The following is an 11,556-nucleotide window of genomic DNA, read 5'->3' on the forward strand; positions in this document are numbered from 1 at the left end:
TGAAACGAAAGACACAAGACTATTTTTTACAATATGAGGTCTTGGTTACAAAATCTAGGGGGAGAAGTAAATGGCGATATGTAAATAATCATAGAAATTCTCGCAGGACTTCTAATAAGTGGGAAAATGTTGAGTGTCATCATTGTGGCCTGAAGAGCCATATCAAGAAAAAATATTTTAAATTGAAGAAGGAGAATAAGAAGAAAAATCAAAACACGACAACTATTTCCAACCACAAAGAAGGTAAAAATCATGATGATGTTGCTATTATTGATGATTTTTTCATTGTTTGTTACGATAATGTTGAGAATATTAATGTGTCTTATGATAAGATGGACTAAATTATAAATAGTGGTGCTTCTACTCATGTTACATTACGCCGAGATTTTTTCTTAACATATGAGGCTAGTGATTTTGGTATTGCTCGTATGGTAATACTAGTCAAGCTAAAGTAGTTAAAATTGGTAATGTTTGTGTTGAAATGACCAATAACACTACTCTTGTTCTAAAAGGGGTTAAGCATATTCATGATATTCGCTTCAATCTTTTATCGGTTGAAAGATTGAATGATGAAGACTTATGTAATTCTTTTTTTGGTGATGAATGAAAGCTTAAAAAAGGATAAATGATTATTGCTGAAGGCAAGAGGCTTTCGTATTTGTATAATGTTCGTTCTGTAATATTTAAATGTTACATTAACCCTTGTGAAACTGGTTCTTCTTCTGAGTTGTGGCACAAACGTGTGGCGCATATTATCAAGAATGAATTAGCTATGTTGGCTTAAAAGAATGTGTTATGTGGGGTTTCAAATGTGCACTTGAAAACATATTCAGATTGTTTGACTGGAAAACAAAGACGAATGCCATTTAGATCATCTGAATTGAAAAGAAAGTCATAATTATTAGACATGGTGCATTCTGATATATGTGGGTCAATGAAGTCAATATCACTTAGTGGTGCATACTACTTTCTAACCTTCATTGACGACTATTTCTGAAAGACTTGAGCCTATACATTGAAGATGGAAGATCAATTTCTAGACACATTCAAAGTATTTCAAACCTCAGTTGATATGTAAATTAGAAAAAAAAAATATGAAATGTATTCGACCTGATAATGGAGGAGGGGGAGTACATTGAGCCTTTTGATGAGTATTGTCGACACCATGGTATTCGTCACCAAAGATATCCTCCAAAAACACCGCAATTAAATTAGTTGGCTGAAAGAATGAATAGGACACTAGTGAAAATATTAGATGTGTTCTTCACAAACAAAGTTGTCAAAAATACTTGTGGGATGAAGCATTGAGTATAGTGATACATGTGTTAAATCTCACACCATGTGTTCCTTTGAACTTTGATGTGCCGAATCATGTTTGGAGTGGTAAAAATGTCATCTTCGAGTATTTGAGTGTGTAGCTTACATGTATGTTCTCAAAGATGAGAGGTCAAAGTTGGAAGACATGACCAAAAAGTGTGTGTTTTTGGCTATGGACTAAATGCGTTTAGATATTGCTTCTTTGATTTGATTAATAAGAAGCTTATTCATAGTCACGATGTTGTATTTATGGAGGATTATACCATTGAAGATATCGACAAGGTAGATGAGGTTGTTCTCACTTAGGTAAATGAGGATATGATTGAAATGAATTCAATTATAGTTGATCCTAACTTGATAAGAAACAACAAAGTTCAAACTAAAAATCAAGGTATAAATTTACATTCTAGTAATCTTTTAAATATTAATGATTTTGTTGATGTTGACTCTAGTAGTTAATCTAATGTAAGAAATGATAATGAACAAGGGAATGAAAATGTTGAGGTGTCCATTTCTTCTAATCAACCAAGACGATCTGATCATAAGAGACGTCATTCGGTTAGACACTCAACAAATGAGTATGTATTTTTCACTAATGTTGAAGAACGTGAGAGTTTTCATGAAGTATTGGAAAATGAAATAAAAAAGGAATGGATGGATTGCATGGAGGATGATATGTAATCTCATTTTGTAAATAACACTTTTGAGCTGAAAAAACTACCTAAGGGCAATAAGAATTTGAAAAATCGATAGTTTTATCAGTTGAAGCAAGATGAGAACACTTCACAACCTAGATATAAGGTTTGATTGGTTGTATAAAGGCTTCTTGAAAAAAAATATGATAAATATAAGATATGATTACAAAGGTGTTATCGCGAATTAAGTTTGAGTTTTTTCACTCGGTTGTTGGGTTGACATTGCCCTCCAGCTAGTCGGTCGAGAGAGTTTGTTGGGTTTTGTCATCCTAGTTGAAGAGACCTAACTTGGTATGAACTTTATTTATGCCCACATTATATAATGTGAAAGGGCATTATTTTTTCATCTAGGATTTTAGTGGGTTTTATAGAAGAACAAGGGAGAGAGCAAAATAAAAATAGATTAGGAGTATGAGGTAACAACTGAAGAAGATTTCCGTTTGTCGGAGTTTGCACCATTTGATCGGCTTCAAACGTTGACAACTTGTTGGTTATTTTTTGGGCTACGTCCTGAACGGTGAAGATCTGTTTTCTAAGGTTTCGAAGTTAGTTAAAAAAAACCATAATTGCAGAATTGGTAAAGTTGGTTGATCTTACTCTTTCTTGTCTTCGTTGTTATTTGTCAAGATTGTTGTGTGATCTTGATACAATTGATTAGTTACTCTAGTTTATATCTAGAGTAAACCTTTACTTGTAATCTTGCTGATAATAGAGGACGGTTAAATAACATATTCAGGTCCCGTGGTTTTTACTCTCGATTTGAAGAGAGTTTTTCCACGTTAAAATTGTCTTGTATTGTCGCTTCATTTTCATTTTGTTTTGTTCATCTCTTATACTAAATTAATTGAGAAAATATTATTCACTAAAGAATATATTTTTCCACTAGTTTCTTCCCATACTTTAGGGTCATTTCATTTTTGTTTTCTTTTTATTTTCTTGATTATAAATCTTTTTCTCTAGTTGGTAAGATCTCATTCTTGTTCATTCTTAAAATTTGTTTTGCTTCTTTATTTGGACTGTTATTTTTTTTAATACTTTTTAAGGATTTCTTTGCTAGACAAGAACGGTGGTTGGGGGATTATTTATTTATTTTTTTTTTCAATTTGTATGGACGGGTTGTTAACATAGAAATCTAGAGAGAAAGAAGAAGTTTCTATCTTTTTATAAGCGTTCTTTAATATTCTTCTCTAATCATTTATCCATATGTTCTAGATTTCATAATTGATTGATTAACTATGTTATCCAATTGAGGTTTCTATTGCGTTCCTTTGTAGTATAATATACTTATTCTTCGTTTTCAAATTAGATATCTATAATTCATAATAATTATGTGAGTTTAAGCATTGATTGTCAGCAAATTGAATGTTGTTGGCCTTTATTGTCTTTTATGCAATTATGACTTATTTAATTATTAATGAGTTTGAGCATGTATGTATAAGTAATTTAGAGTTTTTATGTTAATTACTCCTTTATAAGGGTTGTTTGTAAATATTGATATACAATACTTAATGTTGAGTTATGGAGCCTACACTTATAATAAACTCTACATTGTTAATTAGAGTTTATTGGGTTTTCTTTTTAGTTTTGGGCTTGGGCCTGACCAAAGTTATTTAGGTTTATTACTTTAATGTTTACCCTATAAATATGTGATTATTAAGGGTTTACATTGTGTAGACAGAATTCTAGAGAGATAAAGTGTGAGGCAAAAACTCTGTATTCCTTCTTCTTCATAGTAAATCTAGTGGTGGCTGAAGTGGATATAACTCAATTTGAGTGAACCACTATAAATCTGTGTGTTATTGTGTTCTTCTTTCTTGTGTTTTTACAGATTGTTTTCAAGTAGGTCGGATTTGGGAGATACAAATCCTAACAACTGGTATCAGAGCAGCTAGGGTAGATCTGAGCATTGGAAACAATGACAAGTGAGAACAGTATAGGACATGGGATTAGAAGATTTGATGGGACAGATTATGCCTTCTAGAGAATGCAGATTGAAGATTATCTCTATGGAAAGAAGCTTCATGTTCCTTTGAGTGAGAAACCAGAGAAGATGGATGAAGCTGAATGGAAACTCCTTGATAGACAAGTTTTGGTAGTTGTCCGATTGACGCTAGCCAAGACAGTTGCTCACAATGTAGCAAAGGAGAAGACTACCGTGGGTCTAATGAAAGTTCTTTCTGATATGTATGAGAAACCATCTGCTAACAACAAGGTACACTTAATGAAAAAACTCTTTTACTTAAGAATGGTTGATGGTACTTCTGTCACTACTCATTTGAATTAATTCAATACAATTGTGAATCAATTGCTATCTGTTGAGATTGATTTTGGAGATGAAGTTAGTGCCCTGATTTTGTTAGCATCTCTACCAAATAGTTGGGAACCTATGAGGGCAGCAATTAGTAATTTAGTTGGAAATGCTAAACTGAAATTTGTTGAAGTTAGAGATCGTATTCTTGCTGAAGAGGTTCGTAAAATTGATTCTGGTGAAACATTCAAAGGTTCTGCTCTGAATGTGGAAAATAGGGGAGGAGGTAATGATAGAAATTTCAACTAAGGTAAGAGCAGATCTATGTCAAGGAGTAGGAGGAGTCAGTCCAAGTCTGGGCGGACATTTGAGTGCTGGAATTGTGGTAAACAAGGTCATTTAAAGAGGAACTGCGAAGCACCGAAGAAAAATGGCGATGATAAAAATGATGCAGCCAACATTGTTACAGAATCTGTCACTAATGCATTACTTCTGTCTATTGATAGCCCAATAGATTCATGGGTTTTGGACTCAGGAGCGTCTTTCCACACCACAGCCCACAAAGAATTAATGGAAAATTATGTGGCTAGAAATTGTGGGAAAGTTTATCTCGCAGATGATGAGCCACTAGATATTGTTGGCATGGGGGACATCAAATTGAAGATGACAAATGGTTCTGTTTGGAAGATTAATAAGGTGAGACGTACACATTCCAGGTTTAATGCGCAATTTGATCTCTGTTACACAACTTGATGAAGAAGGTCACAATTTCAGTTGTGGAAATGGTGCGTGGAAGGTGACTAAAGGAGCAATAGTTGTTGCTCGAGGTCACAAAACTGGAACGTTATACACGACTTCAACTTGCAGAGAATCAGTTGCTGCTGTAGTTGATGAGTCGAAGAACAGTGAGCTGTGGCATTGTAGGTTGGGCCATATGAGCGAAAAGGGGATGAAAATTCTTTTAAAGAATGGACAGATTCCAGAACTGAAGTCTGTTGAACATTACTTATGTGAAAACTGCATTCTTGGAAAACAGAAACGAGTGAGTTTCTTAAAAACTGGGAAGAAGCTCAAGAAAGAAAGACTAGAGTTGGTACACATTGATGTGTGGGGACCTGCCCCTGTTTCTTCTATTGTCGGATCACAATACTACGTGACATTTATAGATGATTCGACAAGAAAAGTATGAGTTTATTTTATGAAGCACAAGTCTGAAGTATTTGCTATTTTCAAGAAATAGAAGGCTTTGGTTGAAAATGAAACAAATCAGAAAGTTAAATACTTGAGATCCGACAACGGAGGTGAATATATCAATTTAGATTTCAAAGAGTATTGTGCTGTGAATGAGATCAGTATTGTGAAGACTGTTCCCCGAACGCCTCAAAAAAATGGAGTAGATGAACGAATGAATCGAACATTGAACGAGCGTGCTAGAAGCATGAGATTGCATGCAGGGCTGCCTAAAACCTTCTGGGTAGAAGCTATTAATACTGCTGCCTATTTGATAAACAGGGGACCCTCTGCTCCTCTTGAATTCTGAATTTCTGAAGAAGCTTGGAGCAATAAAAAGGTAAACCATTCTTATTTGAAAGTGTTTGGTTGTTTATCATATGTTCATATTAATGAATGTGATAGGAGCAAGCTTGATCCAAAGTCTAATAAATGTTTTTTCATTAGTTATGGTGATATCGAGTTTGGTTATCATTTCTGGGATAATCAAAATTGGAAGATCATTCGTAACAGAAATGTTATCTTCAATGAACAGGTTCTCTACAAAGATTGTTTTGGGAAGACATCATATGGTGATTCCAAGTTGGAAGAGACTGGTACAATCGATTTGAGACAATTTTCAGCTGAATATATACCGGTTGTCGAAGAAGAACAATGTGTTGTTGAAGATGAAATCGTTGAGAACGTGGCCCTCAAATGTAAATCAACAAACACCAGTTATACAGTTGAGAAGATCATCAAGGAATCGAAAACCAGTTGAGAGGTGGTCTCCATCTCTGAACTATATCTTGTTGACAGATAGAGGTGAACCTGAATGTTATGAGGAAGCAATACAATCTGATGAATCGAATAAGTGGGGGTCTGCTATGAAAGATGAGATGGATTCTTTGATGTTGAATCAGACTTGGGAGCTCACTGAGCTACCAAAGGGAAAGAAAGCACTTCACAACAAATGGATCTTCAGGATTAAAGAAGAACATGATAAAACCATGAGGTACAAGGCAAGATTGGTTGTGAAAGGATTTCAACAAAAAGAAGGTATTGACTACAATGAGATCTTCTCTCTAGTAGTTAAATTGATGACAATCAGAACTATTTTGAGTTTGGTTGTGAAAGAAGTCCTTCATCTTCAACAAATGGATGTCAAAACTGCTTTTCTTCATGGTGATTTAGATGAAGAGATTTACATGCGACAACCAGAAGGATTTGAAATCAAAGGAAAAGATGAGATTGTGTGTAAGCTTCAGAAGAGTCTGTATGGTTTGAAACAGGCTCCAAGACAATGGTACAAGAAGTTCGATAGCTTCATGAAAAGTAACAATTTTTTGAGGTGTGAAGCTGATCATTGCTGCTATATCAAGAGGTTTGATAAATCGTACATTATTCTTCTTCTCTACGTTGATGACATGTTGATTGCTGGAGCAAGCTTGTATGAGATTAACAAGCTCAAGAAAGAGTTGTCTGAAAAGTTTGCAATGAAGGATTTGGGTGCTTCTAAACAAATCCTTGGGATGAGAATTTTCAGGGATGAAGAAGTTCTCAAGATTTCACAAGAAGAATATGTGAAGAAAGTTTTTAGCAGGTTCAACTTGTATGATGCAAAACCAGTTACTATCCCCTTAGCTAGTCACTTAAGACTATCTAAAGATCAGTCGCCTTCAACAGAGGAGGAGAAAAGTTACATGGCAACTGTTCCGTATGTCTCTGCCATTGGTTGTATTATGTATGCGATGGTTTGTACAAGACCAGACATAGCACATGCAGTGGGAGTTGTTAACAGATTCATGAGCAATCCGGGTAGACAATATTGGGAAGCAGTAAAGTGGATAATACGATACTTAAGAGGAAGTACGGGTCTCGCTTTGTGTTTTCGAAAGACTAATATGGGTTTGGAAGAATATGTTGATGCTGACAATGGAGGTGATGTTGATAGTAGGAAGAGTACAACAGGGTATATTTATACTCTGGGAGGTACTGCAATCAGTTGGGTTTCAAAATTGCAGAAGATTGTTGCTCTTTCTAGTTGTGAGGCAGAGTATGTTGCTGTGACAGAAGCTGCTAAGGAAATGATGTGGTTACAACCCTTTTTGCGAGAATTGGGTCAAGACTACGAGGGAAGTGTGTTGCGATGCGACAATCAGAGTGCCATTCATTTGGCAAAGAATCTTGTTTATCATGGCAGGACGAAGCATATACAGGTTCGTTATCATTTCATCCGATCAGCTTTAGAAGATGGAGTATTAGCTCTTGAAAAGATGTCCGGGAGTGAGAATCCAGCTAATATGCTGACGAAAACTATGACAAATGAGAAACTGAAGTTGTGTGCAACTTCAGTTGGTCTTCTTCGTTAAGACACCGAATGGAAAGCCACTACCGATCGAGAGATGATGAAGTTAGTCTCCAAGTGGGAGATTGTTGAGTTATGGAGCCTACACTTATAATAAACTCTACATTGTTAATTAAATTTATTGGGTTTTCTTTTTGGTTTTGGGCTTGGACCTGACCAAAGTTATTTAGGTTTATTACCTGAATGTTTACCCTATAAATATGTGATTATTAAGGGTTTACATTGTGTAGACAGAATTCTAGAGAGATAAAGTGTGAGTCAAAAACTCTGTATTCCTTCTTCTTCATAGTAAATATGGTGGTGGCTGAAGTGGATGTAGCTCAATTTGAGTGAACCACTATAAATCTGTGTGTTCTTGTGTTCTTCTTTCTTGTGTTTTTACAGATTGTTTTTGTTGGTGCGGAAAATATTATAACTAAGAAAATAGGATTTTATTGATAGAATTCTTAAGTAGCTACAACTCACTTAATTTTGATATATTGAAAAACTAATGAGTGATTCTCAATTTAAAGGAAAAAATGGAAGGATCTAGAACTCAAATTAAATACAATTTATGACACTAAACAATGCATCTATTGAGCTTCATCTTCCTTCACGCTTCATCTTCAACAATTGAGCTTCACCATCACAATAAATGTTTTCCAAGATTATTAATTATTTATTATTTTTAACAGCGCCTCTTAATTAGTAATCTTAAGTATCTTCTTGAATTTGTCGAACTTGTCAATCGTGACGGCTTTGGTCATGATATCTGCTGGCTGATCCTCCGTCTTGATAAACTTCATAGAAATTACTTCTTGAGTAACCAAATCTCAAATAAAATGATGTCGCAGTTCAATATGTTTGGACCGAGCATGAAAAACAGGATTCTTTGTCATTGCAATAGCTAACATATTGTCACAATGAATAATTGTCGGCTCACATTGGTCAAACTTCATATCCTTTAAAATTCTTTGAAGCCAAACAGCTTCATAAGCTGCATCAGTACATTCTATATACTCTGCTTCGGCTGATGACAATACCATAGATTTCTGCTTTCTTGAGCTCCATGATATTACATTTGATCCAAGACAAAAGATATAACCGGAGGTACTTTTTCGATCATCAATCGAGCCTGCCCAATCACTATTTGTATAACCAACCAACTTACATTCACTTTCCTTTTTGAATTCAATGCCTTGAGTTTTTGTGCCTTTAAGATATCTAAGGATTCTTTTTGCGGTTGCAAAATGAATTTGACTTGGCTCATTCAAAAATCTAGAAAGCAAGCTTACCGAATGTGTGATATCCGGTCTTGTGTTGAGATAGATTAAGGAACCAATCAACTTTCTATAACTAGTTGAGTCAGCTTTCTCACCATCGTCGTTAACTTGAAATTTTTCATTCAACGCCATAGGAGTGGAGAGGGGCTTGCATTGACTCATATTGAATTTCTTGAGCAGATCTTCAAATATTTTTCTTGAGATAGAAAGATTCTTCCTGGACTTTGCTTAACTTGTATACCAAGAAAATATTTCATGAGTCCCAAGTCTGTCATCTCAAATTATTTCATCATTTGATTCTTGAAGTCTGCCACCATAGCTTTGTTTGTTCCAAAATAGATGAGATCATCTACATATAAACATACAGTCAAGAAATCTTTATCAATAGTCTTCACATAGAGAGATGATTCACTTGTACTTCGATAAAAGCCTTTCTTGATGAAATAGCTATTGATTTTGCTGTTCCACGCTCAGGGTGCCTGCTTTAACCCATACAATGCCTTTTTTAGTCGATAAACTTTCTTCTCTTTTTCTTTGATCTCAAAACCTTCGGGCTGCTCAACATACACCTCTTCTTGAATTTTTCCATTTAAAAAATCTGATTTTACATCAAGTTGAAATATATTTACCTCTAACTGAGCTGCAATGGCTACACAAGTACGGATTGTCTCCATTCTTGCAACAGGAGCATAAGTTTCTGAGAAGTCAACTCCCGGTTATTGAGAATAACCCTTTGCGACAAGTCGAGCTTTATGTTTTTGAATCAAACCATCCTCACTGTACTTTATTTTGTAGACCCATTTTAAACCAATAGTTTTCTTTCCATCTGGCAAGTCCACGAGTTCCCATGTTGAATTTTTCTCAATTGTAGATAACTCGTCCTTCATTGCTTTTTGCCAATATTCTTTTTGAGAAGCTTCTTGGAAGGATTGTGGCTCACAAGAAAATAATCCAAACTCAATTTCATCATAAATGTCTTGAACCATTCGGGTCTTTCTTGGAGGACTATCTGAATCAGGTTCTGAGTCTTGTACAGAAAGTTGAGATGAGCTAGCTTGGGATGCAATTGGATCAGTAAATGGTTGTGATCCAAAGTCTTCAACTTCTTTCCCCTTCCAATTCCAAGTAGCTTTTTCATCGAAAACAACATCTCGAGATACAATAATTTTGTTGGTCAATGGATTCATCAATCGATATCCCTTGGATTCATCACTGTAGCCAATGAACACAAGTTTTTTCCCTTTCTCTTCAAACTTCTTCCGACTTTGAGATGGGATTAGAGCATAAGCAATACTCCCAAATATTTTAAAATGATCAATGACGGGCTTTTTATCATACCAAGCTTCAAATGGAGTCTTATTTCTGACCGCTTTAGTTGGTGATCGATTGAGAATATATATAGCTGTGTGAACATCTTCGGCCCAATATAGATTTGGAATTCCCTTTCCTTTCAGCATGCTTCTCTCCGTCTCTACAATCGTACGGTTTTTTCGTTCAGCTACGCCGTTTTGCTGTGGAGATCTACTGACGGTTAATTGTCTTTTGATACCATTATCTTTGCAATATTCTGTAAAGGAATTTGAGAGATATTCTCCTCCACGATCAGTTCTCAAGCACTTCATAATATGACCACTTTTCTTTTCAACTAGAGACTTGAATCGTATGAAAATAGAAAATGCTTCGGACTTTTGATTAAGGAAATAAATCCACATCATTCTTGTATAGTCATCAACAAAGAGAATGAAATACCTCTTATCTCCAGGAGTAGGAGTTTGCATCGGGCCACATATATCAGAATGAACAAGTTCAAGTGGTTCTTTTGCTCGCCATGTAGTTTTGGGAAATGGGAGCTTGTGCATCTTTCCATAAATACAACCTTCACATATATCATTAATCACTTGAATAGAAGGAAGTCCAACCACCATGTTTTTCTCTTTTAGCATTTGAAGTCCCCGTTGATTTAGATGACCATATCAAAGATGCCAAAGCTTAGACAAATCTTCGTTTTCCACTTTTAATGCACAATCATTTTTCAATGGAAACGTGAGAGAAAAAGTCTTATCTTTCATTTCGACAGTTGCCACAACCACATTCATCTTTTTGTCAAATATTTTGCATCTTCCATCATCAAAATATACCGAGAAGTCCTTCTTAATAAGTTGTCCAATACTAAGAAGATTATATGAAATATTAGGGACATAAAGAATATCTGTGATACGCTTTTTATTACCTCCCGAAGTTGGAACAACAATGGTTCCTTTTCCTTTCGCATCTTGATAAGAACCATCTCCAAGAACAACGATTGAAGTAATGTCTGAGTTGAGCTCCACAAACATATCTTTATTACTGGTCATATGGTTGCTAGCACCGCTATCAAGATACCATTGACTTTTTGACTTCTCTTCACCATTTAGAGAAACAAACATAACGTCATAATCTTCTTTCACAAATTTTGCA

The 11,556-nt window shown here is 35.2% G+C and overlaps 1 protein-coding gene across 1 annotated transcript; it reads right to left on the minus strand.

Annotated features, from left to right (window-relative positions):
• Positions 1–8,649: 8,649 nt before the first annotated feature.
• LOC124942989 (secreted RxLR effector protein 161-like) lies at positions 8,650–9,261 on the minus strand. The gene has a single exon (XM_047483556.1). The coding sequence runs from the start codon at positions 9,259–9,261 to the stop codon at positions 8,650–8,652; it is 612 nt and encodes a 203-aa protein (XP_047339512.1).
• Between the last annotated feature and the right edge of the window lie 2,295 nt (positions 9,262–11,556).

Source organism: Impatiens glandulifera, chromosome 6, assembly GCF_907164915.1.
Source record: "Impatiens glandulifera chromosome 6, dImpGla2.1, whole genome shotgun sequence".
In the NCBI taxonomy this organism is placed as follows: domain Eukaryota; kingdom Viridiplantae; phylum Streptophyta; class Magnoliopsida; order Ericales; family Balsaminaceae; genus Impatiens; species Impatiens glandulifera.

Coding starts and splice junctions, on each gene's coding strand:
- LOC124942989 (XM_047483556.1), bottom strand. CDS start 9,261: ATGAGTCAATGCAAGCCCCTCTCCACTCCTATGGCGTTGAATGAAAAA.